The sequence below is a fragment of the Colletotrichum scovillei genome (genome assembly GCF_011075155.1).
Source record: "Colletotrichum scovillei strain TJNH1 chromosome Unknown Contig00007, whole genome shotgun sequence".
Taxonomy (NCBI): domain Eukaryota; kingdom Fungi; phylum Ascomycota; class Sordariomycetes; order Glomerellales; family Glomerellaceae; genus Colletotrichum; species Colletotrichum scovillei.
Genome location: NW_023336265.1, coordinates 2248693 through 2268088, shown reverse-complemented (window position 1 = coordinate 2268088; position 19396 = coordinate 2248693). Strand labels below are relative to the sequence as shown.

At 51.1% G+C, this 19396-nt stretch overlaps 7 protein-coding genes across 7 annotated transcripts; 3 read left to right on the top strand and 4 right to left on the bottom strand.

Annotated features, from left to right (window-relative positions):
• Positions 1–688: 688 nt before the first annotated feature.
• HER10_EVM0011336 (uncharacterized protein) lies at positions 689–1541 on the bottom strand. Its single transcript, XM_035480770.1, has 2 exons — positions 980–1541; positions 689–919 (listed from the first exon to the last, which is right to left on the bottom strand). The coding sequence occupies exons 1-2, from the start codon at positions 1336–1338 to the stop codon at positions 718–720; spliced, it is 561 nt and encodes a 186-aa protein (XP_035331846.1). The 5' UTR covers positions 1339–1541; the 3' UTR covers positions 689–717.
• A 1059-nt stretch (positions 1542–2600) lies between these two features.
• Positions 2601–6959, bottom strand: HER10_EVM0004740 (sugar transporter stl1; the record flags this gene model as incomplete). The annotated part of the gene is made up of 8 exons (XM_035474373.1): positions 2601–4105; positions 4919–5281; positions 5341–5661; positions 5720–6071; positions 6129–6232; positions 6294–6362; positions 6402–6658; positions 6715–6959. The coding sequence occupies 8 exons, from the start codon at positions 6957–6959 to the stop codon at positions 2601–2603; spliced, it is 3216 nt and encodes a 1071-aa protein (XP_035331429.1).
• Positions 6960–8459: 1500 nt separating this feature from the next.
• Positions 8460–9731, bottom strand: HER10_EVM0011554 (zinc-binding dehydrogenase). Its single transcript, XM_035480982.1, has 2 exons — positions 8808–9731; positions 8460–8741 (listed from the first exon to the last, which is right to left on the bottom strand). Exons 1-2 carry the CDS (start codon positions 9567–9569, stop codon positions 8466–8468), a joined length of 1038 nt encoding a protein of 345 aa, XP_035331858.1. The 5' UTR covers positions 9570–9731; the 3' UTR covers positions 8460–8465.
• Positions 9732–11744: 2013 nt separating this feature from the next.
• On the top strand, positions 11745–14331 carry HER10_EVM0012271 (choline dehydrogenase; the record flags this gene model as incomplete). The annotated part of the gene is made up of 1 exon (XM_035481669.1): positions 11745–14331. Exon 1 carries the CDS (start codon positions 12505–12507, stop codon positions 14329–14331), a length of 1827 nt encoding a protein of 608 aa, XP_035331913.1. The 5' UTR covers positions 11745–12504.
• Positions 14332–14635: 304 nt separating this feature from the next.
• HER10_EVM0012413 (uncharacterized protein) lies at positions 14636–15090 on the bottom strand (the record flags this gene model as incomplete). The annotated part of the gene is made up of 2 exons (XM_035481809.1): positions 14636–14908; positions 15049–15090. 2 exons carry the CDS (start codon positions 15088–15090, stop codon positions 14636–14638), a joined length of 315 nt encoding a protein of 104 aa, XP_035331923.1.
• Positions 15091–16805: 1715 nt separating this feature from the next.
• Positions 16806–17225, top strand: HER10_EVM0000759 (amino acid permease; the record flags this gene model as incomplete). The annotated part of the gene is made up of 1 exon (XM_035470527.1): positions 16806–17225. The coding sequence occupies one exon, from the start codon at positions 16806–16808 to the stop codon at positions 17223–17225; it is 420 nt and encodes a 139-aa protein (XP_035331170.1).
• A 504-nt stretch (positions 17226–17729) lies between these two features.
• Positions 17730–18614, top strand: HER10_EVM0002648 (amino acid permease; the record flags this gene model as incomplete). The annotated part of the gene is made up of 2 exons (XM_035472351.1): positions 17730–17924; positions 18084–18614. The coding sequence occupies 2 exons, from the start codon at positions 17730–17732 to the stop codon at positions 18612–18614; spliced, it is 726 nt and encodes a 241-aa protein (XP_035331292.1).
• Between the last annotated feature and the right edge of the window lie 782 nt (positions 18615–19396).

Genomic DNA, 19396 nt, shown 5'->3' with positions numbered 1-19396 from the left:
AGGTTTTGACTTCCTCCGCTATCGTTTTCGCTCACTGTTCCGCCGAAAATTTGCCTGAAGAAGAGAAGAGGAACAAGGCAACCTGTGATGAAGTCATCTTCCCCTCAGTATCTGGTCTCCATGAAAGCATAAAGTGAGCACGCAAGAAAGCGGGATATCATTCAAGGTTTGAACCTTGCCATGATTGTCCAATCTGCTGCTAGGGGCTCAATATTTGGGTTGAAACTACTACTCTGGGGTGTTGAATACTACACCCATATCACTAATCAGGTCATCCCCGACTTGGATTTGTCGAAGAAAGGTGTCTAATCAGACACCCGAGAAAAGAAATGGGCAGTTGACTTCTTGGTCATTATAAGCCAGTTCTGAACGCGAAGGCTTAAATTCTCACTAAATTGACTGGCATCGGAAATACTTGGCAATCAGATACTTTACGGCACCCGATTTACCTGGCATCGGTAATGAAGCAAAGTCCAACAAAGCTAACGAGAGCCTTCTGCTGCTGCCTATACATGCAGCTGACTATTTTGAGTAAAAGAAAACTCTTACATCGATCTCTATATCTATTGAGGTAGTGTGGGATGCAATACATATCTAGCGCCCCGCCAGGCTGCCATAAGTCTGCTCAGGTCTGCCATTCAAAACCGAGCTAAGGTTGCGTCCCCCACGATGAGAGCTACTCTCAAGGCCTATCCTGTATCTTGTTCCGTGACCCCCTCAAAGGCGCCGGGATCCGCTACCCTCCTCAAGATCCCGAGCTTCCATTTCTGGCTCGTCGCCATCGCTAAGCGGTGTGTACTCGGATACGGTAGACGAGAAGAAGCCCGCCTTGGATACACTACGGCAGTGAGGACAGTCGCAGCTGCGACTGACAAGAAAATGAAGCGCCTGCGGTAGGACAATGTACAAATGGACGCCCCTGAAGAACATTGTCAGCCTTGAGACGCTCGGTCAACTCCGAGACAAGAGCAATACTCACAAGTCAAACATCATGAATACAGTGCAATACGTCCCCAGCACAATGAGTGGCTCGTGCCACGGATCCGTCAGGAGAATCCAACTCGGAATGAGAAATGTTAGGTGAAAGACCGCGAGAAGGCAGTCGGCCCAGAAGATGTTGGATTCGGAGAGGGCTTGAATCGGTGAGCCGAGAGCGGCGACGGCATCGCGGTTGAGGACGAAGAGGCCAAGGAGGGCCGAGGCGGCGAGTGGGAGGAGACCCAAGGCTGGGAAGGCTCGTTCGGATGCAATTCCGTGGGCGATGAGGAGGATTAATGCTGGTGGGAAGGCGATGATTTCGAGACGCCGGAGGGTGACGGTTCTGGCTGCTGAGGACATCTTGGCTTGGGTGATGCACGTGTTTGGTTTTTGTTGGTTGCTTTGATTGTTTCACAGGATGAAGATACTAGACCAAAGTTTGAGGATTAGATTCTTGGGTATACGAGTAGACTTATATCAAGATCAGATCCTTAAGGTGGTGCCTAAAACCTGTCCTCATCTGGAGTGTAAGTGCAGATGTTACATGCACGTATCAAGCCAAGTGCAAAGCCACACACAACCAACGGTATGGAATGGGAATTCTGGTGCGGTACAAGAAGATCTCATAGGTCCAGCGTCCAAGAGAGCGTCAAGCCACAGGGCTGAAAAACATCCCGGGATCCTAAATTGGGAAGATGGGATGCCTGGACTGCCGATCTGCATGGGTCCGAATCCTTCCTAAGCACACTAACATGCTTTAGGGTGCCGTCCTGCCAAAACAGGCCAATTGGAGGAGAGGTCACTTGGAAGTAGCTGTGTTTTGCCCAGGACACAGATTGTGGCTGCGTCAAGAAGTCAGGCAGACTTGAGTGTATGCCTGCCGGTTCGAAGGGAGTGTGGTGATGACTTCGGCCTGCGCTAGTATGAGGTTTTTACTAACCACGGGCGTATGCTTTCAGCTCTACAGGTACATTGTTATCGACGAGATTGGATTCTTTGGATTCTTTGTGAGTCACAAGTTGGAGAATACAGTTTCAATACAATAGTGGACTCCGTTTACAGATAAGGAGAGGATCTATTAGCACTTGGTCAGCTCGATTTGACGTGGCCTTTTGCAATGTGGACACCGTGGTGTTCCTGTCGTGCAGGTTCAAAAAAGCACTTTCATCGTGTAACAGCTCTTTACGAGCAATTCTGAGTCCAAGACACGTGTCAAGCAATGGAGTTTGAATTGAACGGAAGTAAATGCGCGCTAGATGCGTGAATTCGATTACTTGATTTGCATGGACGGTGTTGCTGCCTAGTCGGGTATTTGCGAAGCCTGGGTTTGTTGTGTGTAAATATCCTTGCGCTGCTGAACAGAGTGGATTATAAGAGGAACTACAGGACTGGACACGTCACTGAAGATCGGCCTACTGGTAGATCAATGAAATCAACTTAATTGGTTTGAATGATACAAAATTCTTGCGACTGGGTATCCCAGGATGAAATTCAAACTCCCCTAACCTTACCTGACTTACTTACTTGAGCAGAGAACCCAACAATAGAAGAAGAAAGTCAACCGAAACGCCCTCCAAAATCAGTGAATATGTTTGCCCAGCGCGAAGTTTCTACCAGTTACCTTATGCAAAGGTAAAGTGCTTATCCAGTTCCTTCCTCAACTCCTTGGACTCCGCGTCGACAGCGTCCAAGTTCCTGCCCAGCCAGGCACAATCCCAGAACGTAAAGAGTGCCCAAACCTTGATTAAAGAGTGAGCGTAAGCGAAGAGAATCTGGCATGGTATCAAGGGGATATCGGCAGGGTGGCGAAGGATGTGCGGCCAGAGCTTGATGGTCTTGGTCCACAGGACCCAAAGCGCAAGCAGGCCCATCTCGCTCGTGAAAACACCCCTGGTATGCCATGAAAGATACAGAGACACGAAGAGAGTTGCGTCCCAGAACAAAGCAAAGTTGAAGAGGGCCGCTGCGTATACCGCCACGTAGGTGTATGGCATTCTCCAGGTGTAAACGTCGCTGACACGCCTCAACATGCACGGGTTGCTTCGGAAGGTCGTTCTAGCCCAGCGAACTAGCTGGCCCCGGAACTTGACGGCATTTTCGTCGCCCAGCGACGTCTCGACCACGCTGTCTTCGGTCTGCTGGAACTTGACTTTCCAACCGTGTCGGTACGCTTCGCGGGTGAGAAAGTTATCGTCGTCGGGGCCGAGACCTTTACCGCCAAAAAGACCAAAGAAAAAACGCTCCCTGCAGAATCTGTCCATGAAACCCATTGACTTGAGGAGCTTGGTTCGGTAGGCGGCGGTGCGGCCGGAGACGACAAAGACGCCTCCGTCGATGGCATTGGAGGCGCGTAGCTCCCAGTTATGGCGAAGGAGGTAGAAACATCCGATCAGGTTGACAATAGAGATGACGGACCACTTACCGGGTGTCGTGCGAAGCACGCGCTTGTATGTCGCCACCACTCCCATGTTGTTGTCCTCGAAGGGGGCCAGGACCGAGGGTATGAATTCGGTGCTGGGCCAGTAAACGTGGTCGTCGGCGAGGATCGTGATTTCGGTGTCGACGTGCGGTACGGCGTGGGCCACCTGACGTCGCTTCGAGGGATGGAGGATGGCACTCACACCGATTCTTGTGGAAGGGTACAGTTTCTTGTAGCGCCTGGCGACTTTCTCGCAGCGACGGCGCATTCTGGCGCCGACGGTGACGATGAGAATGGCCGCTGGTCTGTTCTCGAGTACGGAGATGATGCATTTAACAAACTTTACGTTACCTGGGTCAATCGTGGGGAGAATCACGGTGACGTCTCTGTTGGTCCACTTCGGCCAGGCCTGAACGGGGGATGGCTCGTACCGCCAACTTCCCCAGATATTGCAGAATAGGCGAGTGTAGCGAAGGACGAAGGTGTACTGGAAAATCGTGGCCCAGTCCCCTGCAGTGTAGTCATAAAACGGCGTTGCTAGTTTGCTGTAAATCTCTAGCTTCCAAGATAGCAAGATGGTGAAAATGAAGAAGACGAACTGTTTCGGATTATTTCGAGGGAATCCTAGTATCGTAGTCAGAAGTGAACTGGGGTTGAGTTGGGTTTCAGGACGGACCTGGCCGCCAGAGACATGCTGTATCGAGTGAACTGATGATACAGAACCTTCCGTATCAGAACTGTCCGTGTAGTCGTCAGTGTAAGACATTGTGAGTCGTACTATTGGTATCGAACAAGTGGGAGAGAATGCTGGAGAATGTATTGACAACTCACAACTCCGAATGTCTTAGATCAACGACGTTGAGCCTAGTTATATGACACAAGTAGCACGATACGACAGAGATTGAACAAATCTATCACGCTGATGGACATTGGAAACAATGACACACGCCTTCGCATTCAGTCTTTGTTGGCGACCGATAATTCTTCGTTCTCTACTAAAGAAACGTTAAAACAATGCTTACATCAGATTAAATGGAAACAAAACAATAGCCTTTGTCAAGGTGCGAATGAATTGGCAAAGAAAACAAGGCAGTAAACCCGAGGGTTGTTCACTATTCTTAAAGACGATGGCCTTGTTGCGAGTTGTCTCAGGAGCAAGGCTATTGTCTCGACAAGGCTTCGGAGGCGTCGAAGTCTGGAACATCGCAACTATTATTGGACTATATTGATTGGAATGGGCAAAAGAACTTCACACCCATGCGCTTCAGAGAAGCAAGGTTCTACCTAAGCTGCGGATCTCTCAAGTAGGACTGGAAGCCCAAGGCGAAGTCTTCTCATTTGTCATTGAGCATGGCAAATTCTTCGTTACCATATATGGAATTGATCAATTGAATCTTGTTAGCAAGGTCGGTATCTCAGGTGTGAAAAATGGAAGTGAAACATAGTGCTCTCAAGAGCCTATGTACAATGACTATCGCTAATCTTAGTGCATCATAGGACGAGCATCCTCTACCATCTCACTTGAGCCAAAATACTTTTCCAGCTCGTTCTCAAGCTCTCTCCCCTCAACGTGACGCATCTCTCTGGCGCGTTTGACAGGGTTGACTTTGTCGGCGTGCGCGCTGGCGAAGATAACATCAAGCTCCTCCAAGCTCCGCCCCTTGGGTTCAGGGAAGAAGAAGTACACGCAGGGAATGATGGCGGCGTTGAAGACCGCAAACATCACATATGTCTGATAGCCCAAGTTTGCAAAAGCAGGGGGCGTGATCATGACAATCAGGAAATTGGAAAGCCAGTTGGAGCAGGTGGATAGGGCGTTGGCTTGGATGCGGATTCGTAGGTTCGTGATCTCGGCAGGGTAGAGCCAAGTCATTCCAAGCCAGCCTGATTGAACATTAGTGTCTGATCAGAAAGAGGCCTTGGCAGTGGTGGGAGGGGCTTACCGATAGCGAAAAATGAGTTAAAGACGAAGAGGAAGACTGTTGCGGTGACACCATAGCGAGTCTCGAGATTGGGGGCTCCGTTATCTGCAACTGTGCCCGTTGAGACAGTGCCGGCCAGGATCGCCATTGATGCCATCATGCCGAATGCGCCGAAAAGCATCAGCTTGCGTCGACCGGTTCTCTCAATTAGTGGTAAAGCAACCAGTGACGCTAGGAAATACTCGGTGCCGTTGAGAGCGGCGAGAAGTCGAGAGAGTTCGGGACCAAAGCCAAGAGAATTCTCGAACAAAAAGCCAGCATAGTAAGTAATCAGATTGATACCTATGGAACGTGTCAGTCAAAAAGTCTAATAAAGGGCAGTTGTCCCGACTTGACCTACCGCAGATCTGCTGAAAGAATTGTGCGGCAATGCCGAGCAGAGTCCTCCTCAAGTTTTGCGAAGGGCCGTTTGTCAGGAGCTCTTTGTATTTGAAACCTCCACCTTGGCTCTGAACCTCGAGGGCATCCTGAATGGCTTTGACTTCGAGAGTGACTTCCTCGTCATCAATGGGTTTACCAAGAAGGCGAGACGTCACTTCACGAGCTTCTTCCATACGGCCCTTCATGGCTAGCCAACGGGGCGAGTCTGGAAGGTAGAGGAGTCCAATCATGACGATGATGGTGAAGAATGATTGGAAAGCTACAGGGAACCGCCAGCGGATGGTGCCTTCAAGGAAGTAGAATCCGTAATCCTATTGCAACTTCAGGTCTTGTAAATGAGACAGTCGTGGGGTAAAAGAACTTACCACCCAGTATGCAATCATGATACCACCAGAAATGAGAGCGCCAGAGAGGGTAATGAGGAATCCGCGCTGATGAGGTCGAGCGCATTCCGATTGCCACGTTGGGATAGCTGCGCTTTGGTTAGGTCATGACCTTAGCAGACAAGAGAAAAGGACTGCGAGTGGTCTTACTTGATGTGACCATTCCATTTCCAACCCCTCCGATTATTCTTCCGGCTGAAAACAGCCCGTATTCATGCGCTCCAGCCTGCAGAATTGTGCCAAAGATCATGATTGCACTACCCCAGAACGTGGACGACTTGCGACCCCAGGTCTCTCCGTAGAAGAGGATCAGGAAAGCTCCCAGGAAGCAACCAATCTGATAGACGGCCACGGCTGCGGCCTGCGTGTTCGGATCACCGGTGCACTGGCTGTAGTCTCGCTGGGTATTTTCGGGGTAGTCGAGCCAGCACAGGGCGTTTGACTGGTCCAGGGGCGTCATCAAGGTAATGCTCCTCTGAAAGTCATCGAGAGTCAGAAGCGAGCTAAGGACACCTCTGGGTACTAGTATTAGAATCTGGTTTCTTAAACATATGGAGCAAAAGACACGTACTGATCATAACCAAACATCAAGAAACCGCAAGACGCGATGAATCCGATACTCCAGTTGAGCAGCTTGCCCTCGAGACGTTTCCCGCGGAACCCCCATTCTGGCAGATCGCCCATCTTGGCGAAGAATCCCATCAAGCCTCCAGGCGACTTTGATTTCTGGTCGACGGCGCGGCTGCTGTTGGCCGATGACGGCGTTCGGCTGTCGCTGTCGCTGGGTTGTTCGCGCTTTTCCTGTTTCTCGGTCATATTGGGCTCAACAGCCGTGCTGTGTTCGGCCATGGTTATCCAGCTACCGACCCAAGTCGAGAAGTTGGAAATTGCATGTAGTGGTGGACGATCACTCGAAGCTTGAAGGTCTTGGGTAAAATGTGACTGCAGGATGTGCGTCCGTCTTTGTACTTGCTCACTTCTCACTCCCGGCTTAGCGTCTTGACCAACATCGTGGGCCACCGATGAGACGGTTCTTGATGAAAGATGACTTGGCTGAGGTCATATTGAGAATTGGGAAAGCTGACAGGCGAACAGGAGACATCGATATGGAGACTTTGCGTCTTGGAACAGCGCTACCCACATCTTTCTCCGGGTGAATGTCTTGGGTGTTGGTGGTCAAGCGCCGTTGGTTGGTTTCTCCAGCCAACTGCAGAAAACGGCCCGATGCCATGTTGTCGGTTGACTAGCCGAATGTATTTCACAATGCTACTTTCTGATTGCGAATCTTGACGTTTTCTTTTCCTCTTGACGTTTTCTTTTCTCCTTTTTTTTTTTTTGCCATCCTTCGGAGAGGCAGATGCAGATTCAGACAGGCCTGTGGAGGTAGTTGAGCTCTTCGACAACGATGAGCTCCAGTCAACCTCTGAGATACAATAGGTGAGATGAATCGAATGCTAGAGAACATGTCTTCATGATACCAGTCGATAGCCAGCTGACTTCTGGCAGTGGATCGCGAAAATCATCGCCGAGCCCGAAGAGCCAACATCCTCCCGCACGGGTTGCCCAATAGAGTAAGCCGAGGCTGGGCGGTCCAAAACTTTTTTTCTTTGACCTTGACAAAAAATAATTGCAGCAAGCTGAAAGGTTTATGGGAAGAGTAAGACCCTTTTTTTCGTCTTGGTGTTGTCTTGGTCGTCGCTTGGTGTTCCTCGGCGGGCAAGGGTTCGCTTGCGGAAATGACGTTGGCCAAGTTTTAAGCTTAAATCGCTTGTTGGTTGATGTTGGACTCTTTGATACCCACGGGGATCTTGAGTCTCTCCACTCCCATGTCAGCAGCTGCGGAACCTCCATATTGGCGAGCCTTGAGCCAAAGTATTTGGGCGGCTTTGTTTCCGAGGGTGGACATACACGGCGTGATCTGCGAGAAACGGGAAAACCTTGTTCGGACGGCAATGAATGTCGTCTCTAGGCAACGCGGTCTTGGGGAGCCGAACTCATATGACTCTCCAGCAACTTCGTGTCTCGCATCAAGTATGAGCCAAAACAATTCCTCATTCTCAGCTGTCGGAAACAGACTGATATCAAATCTCCGCTCGCAATGGAGGAGACTTTCGATCCCACAGTTTGCGGTAAGCCGGCCTAGACTTGCACTCGTGAAGCAAAGAAGAGCGGGTGGAGTGAGAACTCCTTCTGCGACATGACCTGAGTTGCGTAGCCGCCGTTACTTGAGACGACTCAGCTATCAACGGAACCAAATTTGGCACGAGAGATGTCATCAGTCATAACTTTTCCATTTTCATTCAAATGTTACGATATGGTCCATTAAAGCTTGAGAATAGCCTTGCCGAAGTTCTTTCCGGTAAGCATGCCGATCAGACCATCGGCAGCGTTGTCAATGCCCTCAGTAACTGCCAGTTTGGACTTGACACTTCCCTCAGACAGCCACTTCTGCAAGTTCTCCTGGTGATCCTTGAAGTGGGCGGGGCCGAACTTGGGGTTGCCAACGAGGAAACCCTGGAGGGTGATCTGCTTGGTAACGAGCTGCATCAAGCCGTTGATGCCCTTTTGTTGGTCGGCAGGGGTGTTGTAGTTTGAGATCTGTCCTACCCATTAGCGTCCTATTCATACCCATATAGGTATCAAGGTCTCAATTCCACTACTTACCATGCCACAGACAGCGATGCGGCCCTCGGTGTTCATGCTGGTGAGCGCAGCCTCGAGGTGGTCTCCACCGACGTTCTCAAAGTAAATGTCGATTCCGTTAGGGGCCAGTTTGGGAAGAGCCTCGGCGGGCTTCTCTTTCTTGTAGTTGAATCCAGCATCGAAACCAAGCTCCTTGGTGATAAAGTCAAGCTTCTCATCTGAACCGACGGAGCCGATCACGGTAAGACCCTCCCGCTTGGCAATCTGGCCGACGAGCTGGCCGACAGCACCCGCAGCCGAGCTGACAAAGATAGTCTCGCCCTTCTTCGGCTGTCCAATCTTGTGCAGACCGGACCAGGCGGTCAAACCCGGCATTCCGAGAGGTCCAAGGAAGAGCCCGAGGTCCAGGTTGTGGGGGTTCTGCACCTTGCGGCCTTGCTGCAGGATCTGAGGTGTGACGCGTGCGTACTGGGCGATGGGAGTGTGGGAGTAGACGAGGTCGCCCTCCGCAAAGTCGGAGCTGTTGCTCTTGAGAACCTTGCCGATTGTGCTGTTGGTGACGGGCCCGTCGAGCTCGAAGGCGGGGGAGTATGATTTTTTGCCGGCGTCGCGCATGCGGCCACGCTGGTAGGGGTCGAAGGAGGCATAGAGAACCTCGATGACCAGGCCGCCCTCGGGAGCATCGTTAAGGTCAATAGGGCGGTCCTCGATGGTGAGGTGCTCCCCCGCTACCGGGAGACCGGTGGGGATCTTCTTAAAAATGAGGGTCTTGTTTTGGGTCATGGTGAATGATGTGGGTTGGAGGAGCTTCTTAGATGAAGTCTGGTGAGTGGTCTTGGATTGTGAGCTTGAGGATGGTCCAAAAGCCAGTAATTAGTTTCTGATAACTAGGAGACCGGACTTCAAGAAATAGTCTTTCAATTAAAGCTGCATTGACGTAGTTGTGGGCAGAAAGTTGTGCCGAGGTATGTGAGCTGTGATTTGTAAGGATATTAACGCCGATAAAGAGAACCAACCCCGCGCGTTCCACGCCTCACCCCGCCTTTTCTCGACTACGATGCTTTGGACAGTTACACGCGAGTAAGGTGCAGTAAATATGACGTGCTGTTGCTTAATCATCACAAAAACTATCGCACGACAACGGCGATAATGACAATCCATGGCAAATCGCCACAGACTGGTCTTCGAGATGAATGAGGCTATTCGCAAACCAGCTGACTCATGATGAAGTCTGCGAATTGGAGCCGACTGTGATTCGTCTGGGTACTTGGCTGGCTGACATGTCATGCCAGCACTCTAAGATCATACCCTGCCCTCTTACGTCGCATCTCTACCGAGTTCTGGCAGCTCGTTAGCGCATTTATATTCCAAGGTGTAGTGCTTGGAGGGTTTTTTGTATTGTTGATTTGTTAGATAGGATAAGGAATCAAAATAATGCTGCTGTAAATGAGCTCCTGTACTGGGGAGGTTGGACTCTGAATACTTAGTCATATCTAGGTCCCTAAAACAGGTCACTTGCACGCACTCTATAGTTTCCTGTCTATCGCGTTCATTTCATCATCTCGATCGCATTGTGAGCGTCATGATATCTCTTCGAGACCTCTTACTCTACCAACAATTCGCTTTTGAGCAGAAACCATCCAAGTCTGCGTGCCTGATCAAGCGGAAGACTGCCAGATACACTGCCAACTCCACATGCAGTAGTCGCACGGAAGACCATTTCGTCACAATCAACTTCTCAGCGTTGCCAAGAAACCACGAAACTAAAGAAACCGACACCATCGAAAACCAGAATCGCCAAGCCAGAAGATAATATCGGCATGGACCGAAGTAAATCTCAACCGTCGTCCATGTGCCGACCCCTAACAGCCACATGAAAGCTCTCCCAAAATTCCATTTCCACTTGGACATCTGCGTCATGCTGCCGCCCGTTTTCAAGTGAAGACCTGCGAGGCGGCTCCATCCCTCCAATATTGCTCTGATGTCACCTCGTGTTCGAGGCGGCCACCAGCGTAGAATGTTGGCCTTTGGATTGCAGAAGCCGTTTGGGACAACTGAGGAGACCGTAGCCGACGTTGCGGTGGGGAGGATGAAATAGCTCATAAGCGTAAGGGTTTGTCGGAGAGTGCCGTTTTCCAAGAGAGATCGCGGACCAGATTCTGCCGGGAAAAAGTCGACGAGACATTGAGATCCGTTGGTGATTATGTACTTGCCACCAAGGATCACTATGATGGTTTTGAAGATAATGGCAGTGGTCTCGGTGGCTCCTCTGAACCAGGACTCTGAAGATGACGACGACTGGGCTACACTTGGATCCCCTACCGCCCAAGACAGACCCTAGAGATGGGAATGGGATCCACCAGTTGATTGGGGGAAGAAAAGCATCCAAGGCGACTTTTGCCATGGCGAGGCATATTACTGTTAGTGAGACAAGCACCAAGTATACAGGGGTGCTCATCCTCTCCGGCTGCATATGCTCTCTCGGTGCCATCGGAATATGGTCATGGTCTCGACGGTTCGAATTTCCTCGCGCCGCCAGGCCATCATGCTCCCCTTCTCGCTCCGGCCGGTCATTCCGGGTACCTCGGAGTTCCGGATTCATATCATTGACGAGTGGCTCCATGGACCCTGCTACAGCCTTATCACGGGCGATTTGACTTTGACGAGGTCTAAGGTCCGCTTCCGTCCGCCACGTAAAAGGTTCGCGTTCTGAAAGTGATGATATCGATATGGTTGAATACAGTTTGACTGAACATAATAAGGAAGCCTGGCATGGTGAGATTACGAGGTGCAGGTGAGATGCAGCTTATCTAAAGTACTTTACTTAGTAAGTAGTTGCTGTGCCTCCCACTGGACAAAAAGCCTCAGGCCAAGGAATGGCCAACCTACAAAAGTAGCTCAATGAACGATTGGCTGAAAAGGTAAGGTTGTACAAGGTCAGTCACGTCCATTGTGGTCGGCAGCAATCAGCTTTTGGTTCTTGCTTTGTGAGAATAATCTTCCTATTTTATGTTCTTGTTTCTGTCTTTCAATCCAACCCCTTACTGCCTTCCTGCGGATTCGAGAACCCCTTTAGTTTCTCAACGACGGAAATGGCTTCCCTCAACTTACCATAGATACACAACCATCAACTCGTGGCCTTGGCTTGTCAGACCATATTCTGTAGCTTGACATACCGGCACTATAGTGAGCAGTAATCAAGAAACAGCATGGTGTGGGATCTGTCAGCGCACAATGTAACGTATCCCATCCACTAAGCGACGGCCCGTTTTCCCCTTAAATCCCTCCAGTATTCATCCCCCAATCTGTCACCATGCCCGAGAGGAAATCCTACGCTGTGCTGACGTCTTGCTAGGGGACCAAAGACTATCGAATCTGACAGCTGGCTAAATCCAACAACAGAATCCGAGCCGACCTTACAGCACTTCTGAACCAACCTCACGACGCCCGTATAGCCCATCTTCAGGGGTATTTAAGCATGCTAGCCTGATTCCACAGTAGTGGCGCATATGACCCGCGTTCCGACGACTCAATCCATGATGGATTCCCACGTACGATGATGCGATTCGGAGGGTATACATAAGTATAGACTCAAGTCATTGACCTTCATCATGGACTTCCCCAGGGAGTTCAGCTCGGCTCACTCCTTCAAGATTCTTCGAGCAAAACGCGCTCATCGATTGAAGTATCAAGCGACAAACCCACCCTTCACAACATAATGCTGCGGACTTTCATCTTGTCGCTTGTGAGCCTCGCGGCGGCGCAAGACCGCCTCTTTTCCTCGGCCTTTGGGTACCCCGGCCGCAATGCAAGCTACGATTACATCGTCATCGGCGGCGGCACCGCCGGCCTAACTATCGCGTCGCGCCTCGCCGCAACCTCGGCCTCCGTCGCTGTAGTCGAGGCCGGCGGTTTCTACAAGGTCGAAAATGGCAACAACAGCATCGTGCCCCTCCTCTCGCTGACCGGCATTGCCTTCATCGATCCATCGCCAGAGTTCACACCGCAGCCCCTGATGGACTGGTCCCTGGTTTCGGAACCGATCGCAGGCGCCGGAGGCCGACGGGTGCACTATGCGCAGGGAAAAACGCTTGGAGGGTCTTCTGCGATCAACACCATGTCGTATATCCGCGGAACAAAGGGATCCTATGACCTCTGGGCCGAGACAGTTGGCGATGAGACGTTTCGCTGGGAGAACATGCTCAGGTTTTTCAAGCGCTCTGTCGACCTCACGCCGCCGAACGAGGAGAAGAGGCAGAACACGAATGCGACTGTGAGGTTCGATCCTAGCGACTACGATAAGCAGGGAGGCCCGTTGCAGGTTTCTTGGAATAACTGGGTCGACCCGACGCTGACGTGGCTTGCTCAAGTGGTTCTGAGCCTCGGACTGAGTATCAGCCCCAAGGGATTCAGCAGTGGCAAGCTCGCGGGATACGGCGCGTGGGTGCCTTCGACGATCGAGCCGGAAAATACGCAGCGATCTACGAGCGAGAGCAGCTTTCTACGACAGGCTATCAAGAACACTGAAATCACTGTGTACACTCACACTCAGGCAACTAAGATCCTGTTCGATGGCACCAAGGCTGTGGGCGTGAGCGTCAACTCCCAAGGGGTCGAGTACACCCTGTTTGCTAATGAAGAAGTCATCCTCACCGCTGGCACGTTTCACTCTCCGCAACTTCTCCAAGTCTCTGGGATTGGTCCTCGCGAAAGACTGGAAGCTCTCTCAATCCCGGTCATCGCCCACATCCCCGGCGTGGGACAGAACCTGCAAGACCCAATCCAGATCTTCGTCGCGTACCCCGTTAGCACGCCTTCTGCACAATCTCTCACTAATGATCCAGCCCTCAATCCAGGCTTCGTCGAAGAGTATCTCAAATTTGGCACCGGTCCCTACAGTTCCGCTGCAGGCTTTTTGGCGCACGAGCGGCTTCCCAACTCTACTCTCGCCAATCTCACGCAAACAACTCGCGACAAGCTTGCTTCGGTTCCTTCTGACTGGCCTCAGCTTTCCTTCATCGTAGGATCCTTCTCAACTGGGCCAGGACAAACTAGCGGGACTCTCGCTGCTTACCTCCCTCTCGTTTTCTCCCGCGGTAACGTCACTATATCGTCAGCTTCCATTGACGCGAAGCCGGTCATCAACTTGAATTGGTTATCCGACTCCGCCGATGTAGAAATGGCTGTCACGGCCGTCAAGCGGCTACGTACGGCTTGGGCCTCACCATCCGCCAATACTCCCGGATTCAAGACTGGCCCTGAGCTGCTCCCAGGAGATTCGGTGCAGACCGACGAACAGATACTGGAGTATGTGAGGGCTAACGTGGGGCAAGTGTGGCATCCTGTGTCCACTGCTGCCATGGGAAAAGAGGAAGATGTCACATCGGGCAAGGCGGTGGTAGACAGCCGCGGGCGTGTGTTTGGTGTCCAGGGACTGAGAGTTGCTGATGCGAGCACTTTTCCATTTGCTCTGCCAGGACACCCTCAGTCTGCTGTATATGCTTTGGTAGAGAAGATCGCGGAGGACATAATAACCGGTCGTTGAACAAATCAAATTCATTGGTACTGTGTCGAATTGGCTATTGTGACTAGGGCCCTGTATTATCCTCTGGTGGCCCTGGCTGCGTAAAGCGGCATACCGCTTCTCCTCATTTCCAAGCCAGCTCACTGGCCATTCATAATCTCAATTCCGAGTCATTCCTCCTATCCATCTGTAAGGTACCCAATGTAGCGCAGTCGCGCTGCTTATGCAAGGTTGTCCAGTCGGTAGCCAGGTGAGAGCTCAGTGACATGCCTCAGTGTTTTTCCATGTGTTCGATGAACTCTTGCAGAGCCTTGCAGTCAGACTCTCAGCACGCGATCTCCGACTGGTCTCCCTCAAGGCAATCCGTCTCGTACTTGAGAAAATGCACACGACTCTGGTTCTCTGCAAGAGCTTCCTTGGCCATTTGCACCTTTTCGCGACGACCAATGCTTTGATTGACGGTGTGCAAAGTCATATAGAGATCAGAGTCGATCGTCATGATAGATTCGTCAGCCAGCTCGCAGAGTTCGCAGTTGCCTTGGGTGCAATACTCATCTGAAAGCTCCCTGTCGCCCAGATCTTTGTCGTTCTCCTCGTTCTATTAATCTGTTGTTAGCTTTGGACGTTCGTATAGTCATGTGACCTATTGTCCTGAGCTGATGTGATGGGATGTGAGGGGAATGGAGGTGCTGATCAAAAGGAACTCAAGGGAAGAAAGGAAATGTAGGCTAGTCTTACGGCGCCGGCACTGGCGTTGGCGTTGAAAAGCCTATGGCCCATCTTGTCTTAGTACAGCTTTTTCGCTGGTGTTGACGACGGAGAATTGCTAGAGTGTCTGTGATGGTAGGGCCTTGGTAAGAGGTCAGATGGAAATTTCCCAAGGAGATTCACAGTGTCTCACCGACTAAATGTAGACTGACTGGGTATTGGTTATAATTGAGCTGATTGCAAAAGTAAAGGTGAGGAAAAAAGAATCCAAGACACCTTCTTTTTGGAAGGACGCGCCGTTGCTTGTGTAGGTAGTGTGTCTGAGCAGGAATTTGTGTAAACAAAAGTTTGTGCGGAGGAATTTTTCTCAATCGAGTTCAAAGACTGCCTGCCAAATCTAAAGCAGAAATTACGTAGACAAATCGTTCGTTCCTTCCTTGAATCGTCTATGGGCAGACTGGGCTTGATCTGAAAAAGAAAGATTGGGTGGAATATACTGATGGAATACACGGAATACATGGAGCCTGGTCCTGGTTCTGCACCTCCAGCAGTACTGCGAATTCGTGTTAGAGGAACTGTTAACTCTGATACCTCCCAGTTGGGCCCGGGAGGTCTATTCGAAATGATTTAGATGAAAACATTTGTTCTTGGTTCTCAACACGACACGTAACCACAAAGTTCCTGGAAAGTGGGTTCCATACAAGCCTTCTCCAGACGAGCTTCATGGAGAACATCTACGACCTTGAGAATGCAAGTAGAAGCATTTTTGTGGAGTGGGTGAACGAGATAGGTGGAAGTCTAGGTAAAACATCTAGGTGAGTCGTGAGGAAACCTGCACTGTCTGCTGTAGTGAAGAAGCTCTCCGGGCCTTCAATGGAGATTAGTTATAATTCTGCTCTCCCCGATAGTGGTATACTCGGAAAAATATACTCAAGGCACCCAAAGCAGGGTGGGATTTATCTCTTTGTCGTCGGTGGTATATTTTGAAGTCCTGTGATGTTTCGATGCACCAAAACCTTACCCGCCAAGCTTCTGATCTTACTCACTATGAGCACGGTTCTATGTAATGGGACTGAGTGTATGAGAAAGTCAGCGCATGATTTATGGCATGCTCAGAAGCTCGAAAGATTAAGTAAGAATATCATGTACCAATAATTAATTCTGTTATACATCGAGAAGCATAGATGTGCACAAGTAATATAATAAATCGAGGTATGTACTCATATTCAGCAACAAAGGAGTATCATGTTGAAAGTGCCAGGCCTTTTTGAACCCAGGTCTCGTGGGATCGTCACATTAGGACGGAATTTGATGGAGTCTTATAAGCTAGTTGCCTCCACAACTATAGATGCTACGATGACTACACGACAGCTGATGTCTGTGCCGTTGTGCTCTTTCAGTATGACCGTCACTCTCACCCTGTCTTCTTATGTCGCTGTTTGCCCATCGAGAGGTGGTTTCCTATCAACCCCGCACTTTCAATTGCGCATGTGCCGCTTGTGCAGGATCAGAATGCAGAGATCTGCAAGCCAAACGCGTGATCCATAGAGGTAGGAGAGAGACGATTGGGGAAACGGGGTAAGCGATAAACGGAAAAAGTGTTACGCTTGTTGCTACTACTTAAAATTGTTCCTTGCCGTTTAATGCGCCCGCTTGCGTGTATCCTGTTTGTCTTCTGGAGAACAGATCTTATGTTGTCGGATGCCGCCTCAAGTTGAGCAGCACAATCGTTTACACCTCTACAAGCTTCAGGATTCGTTCCCAATTGCCAGAGACACACAAGAACGATGGAGACTACCAGCGAGAAGCTAGAAGGGAGGCCAGAGAGAGCAGGAGACCCCGCGCACATCGACATCGAGCTAGCAACGACAACAAGAAGCGCAACAGTAGCGGACCTCAAACAACAACAAGAGCTACAGCACATCGGAACACTTGACCGGAAACTGAAGTCGCGGCATGTTCAATTCCTGGCTCTGTCGGGAGCCATCGGCACGGGACTTTTCGTCGGCAGCGGCCAAGTTCTGTCGCTGGCCGGGCCGTTGTCCGCCTTCATCTGCTATGCGGTGACCGGGTTCAACCTCTACTGCGTGATCAACTGTCTCGGTGAGATGGCTGCATGGCTTCCGATTCCGGGAGCTGTGCCAATCTTTGCTGCGCGGTTCGTTGATCCCGCGTTGGGGTTCACTCTGGGATGGAACTACTGGTAAGCGACTCATTCCTGAAGACTTCGCGAGGCGCGGAGATGGACAGATAACTATGCTTGTTAAGACACCGGCAATCTAAGTTCCAGCTCCAAGACTATTGGAATGAGCGAACGCTCATCGTAAGACAGGTACCAATTCGCCATCGGCGTTCCGATCGAAGTTACCGTCTCGGTGGTCATCCTTGACTATTGGGACCACGCCATACCGCAAGCCGCCCTCATCACCATCTTCTTTGCAGCAATGGTCCTCGTCAACTGCCTCCCGGTGCGCATATACGGTGAAGCAGAGTTTTTCTTCGGCGCCATCAAACTCACTACCATCATCGGGCTCATCATCCTAATGTTCATCATCACCGTGGGTGGCGGGCCAAGTGGAGACGCCATCGGCTTCCGATACTGGCACGACCCCGGCCCGATGAACGAATACCTCCGGCCCGGCGCCCTCGGTCGTTTCCTTGCCTTCTGGAAAGTCTTCATCCAAGCTACTTTCTCTTACGGCGGCAGCGAAATGGTCGTCGTCGCGTCTGGCGAGACTGAAAACCCGCGGCGCAACATCCCAAAGGCAATCCGCCGCGTCTTTTGGCGCATCGCGATATTCTATGTCCTTGCCATCTTCCTCGTTGGGCTGTGCGTCTCTTCAGAGGACCCTAACCTGCTCAACGCGATCAGCAGCAGCAGTCCCGGCGCCGCGCAGAGCCCCTTTGTCATCGCTATCAGCAACGCCGGCATCGGGACGCTGCCCTCCATCATCAACGGCGTGATCCTCAGCAGTGCGTGGAGCGCCGGCAACAGCTTCTTCTACGCCTCCACGCGGGTCCTCTACGCTGCTGCACTCGACGGCAAGGCGCCCGCGATCCTTAAGTGGGAGCGCTTCGGCGTGCCGTACGCCTGCGTCGCTGCTACATCGGCGCTGGGGTGCTTGGTCTACCTCAACGTGAACAATCGCGCCGCCGAGGTGTTTTTCTGGATCAGCAACCTTAGCGCCGTGAGCACGCTGATTGTGTGGGCTAGCGTGTGCTATACCTACCTACGGTTCTACCAGTGCCTGCGACATAATGGTATTGATCGCGATACGTTGCCGTACAAGGCCCCGATGCAGCCGTTTCTCGCGTACTTTGCCATTGTTTTCTGTCTCGTCGTTGCGTTCTTCAATGGGTTTGATGCGTTTTTCCCAGGGCGGTTCAGTGCCAAGACGTTTTTGCCGCCGTACATTGACATTCCAATCTTCCTGTCACTTTTTCTAGGCTACAAGTTTGTCAAGAAGACCAAGTTTGTGAAAATTTCCGAGATGGACATCTGGTCGGGCAAGGCGGAGATTGATCGGCTTGAGCCGACGTGGCCGGTGGTGAAGCCTCGCAACTGGTTGGAACGGATTTGGTTTTGGATCGCGTGAAGCGCGGTGCACAATTTTCGGCGATGTGGCAGGGCGTTCGACTGTACACACAGTACACGTAGTAGGCATGGGTCACTTGATCTTCTTCGTCGCTGCTAGCACTTCCTTCGGCGACAAATTCTCGTGAGTTGGGCTGAAAAGAGGTGACGGACGTGGGAGTTGGATCTAGACCAGGAACTTGCCGCGGCAAACGACTACTTTCTGAAGCCCCAACCTTTGGAGAACTTCCTCTTAGGTTCCAGACCGGTGGAAACATAAATTCCCATGACCCCAGACCCAGCGGTGAGCAACTAGTTTTTCACGAGTGAAAATCTTTGATCAATAGCCAGATTCCTGGCGCACCCGACACTCTGGTCAATACCCACAGATCGGTGGCCGGGGAGCTCGGACGCCGCCTGGAACCCCAGCTCCGATGCTACTGCAAAATCCCGCCGACCCTCTTGTTTTGCATAGTCTTTTCTATGTGTCTCTTGACCCTCCTGCCTTGAGAAGAGATTAGATCCTTAGTTAGTGCTGTAGGTAGAATTCCAGGGAAAAGCCCAAAAGGTACTTGACAACGAGGTATTTTGCAGACACCATGATGCACTGATGCAGACGGCACTTCTGTTAGTGCCGCTGACTAGTACCGGTACCCTAGTGGAAAGACGGCAGTCAGACGCATCATTTGTGGCGTTTTAGTAGTGTTGGTGGCATGCGCGATCAAATCTCAGCTCTGCCCACCGGCCGACATGTTCGCAGTCGTCTTGTGGGGGAAGCTCGGAGTAGATATCATGAGTCCTGGC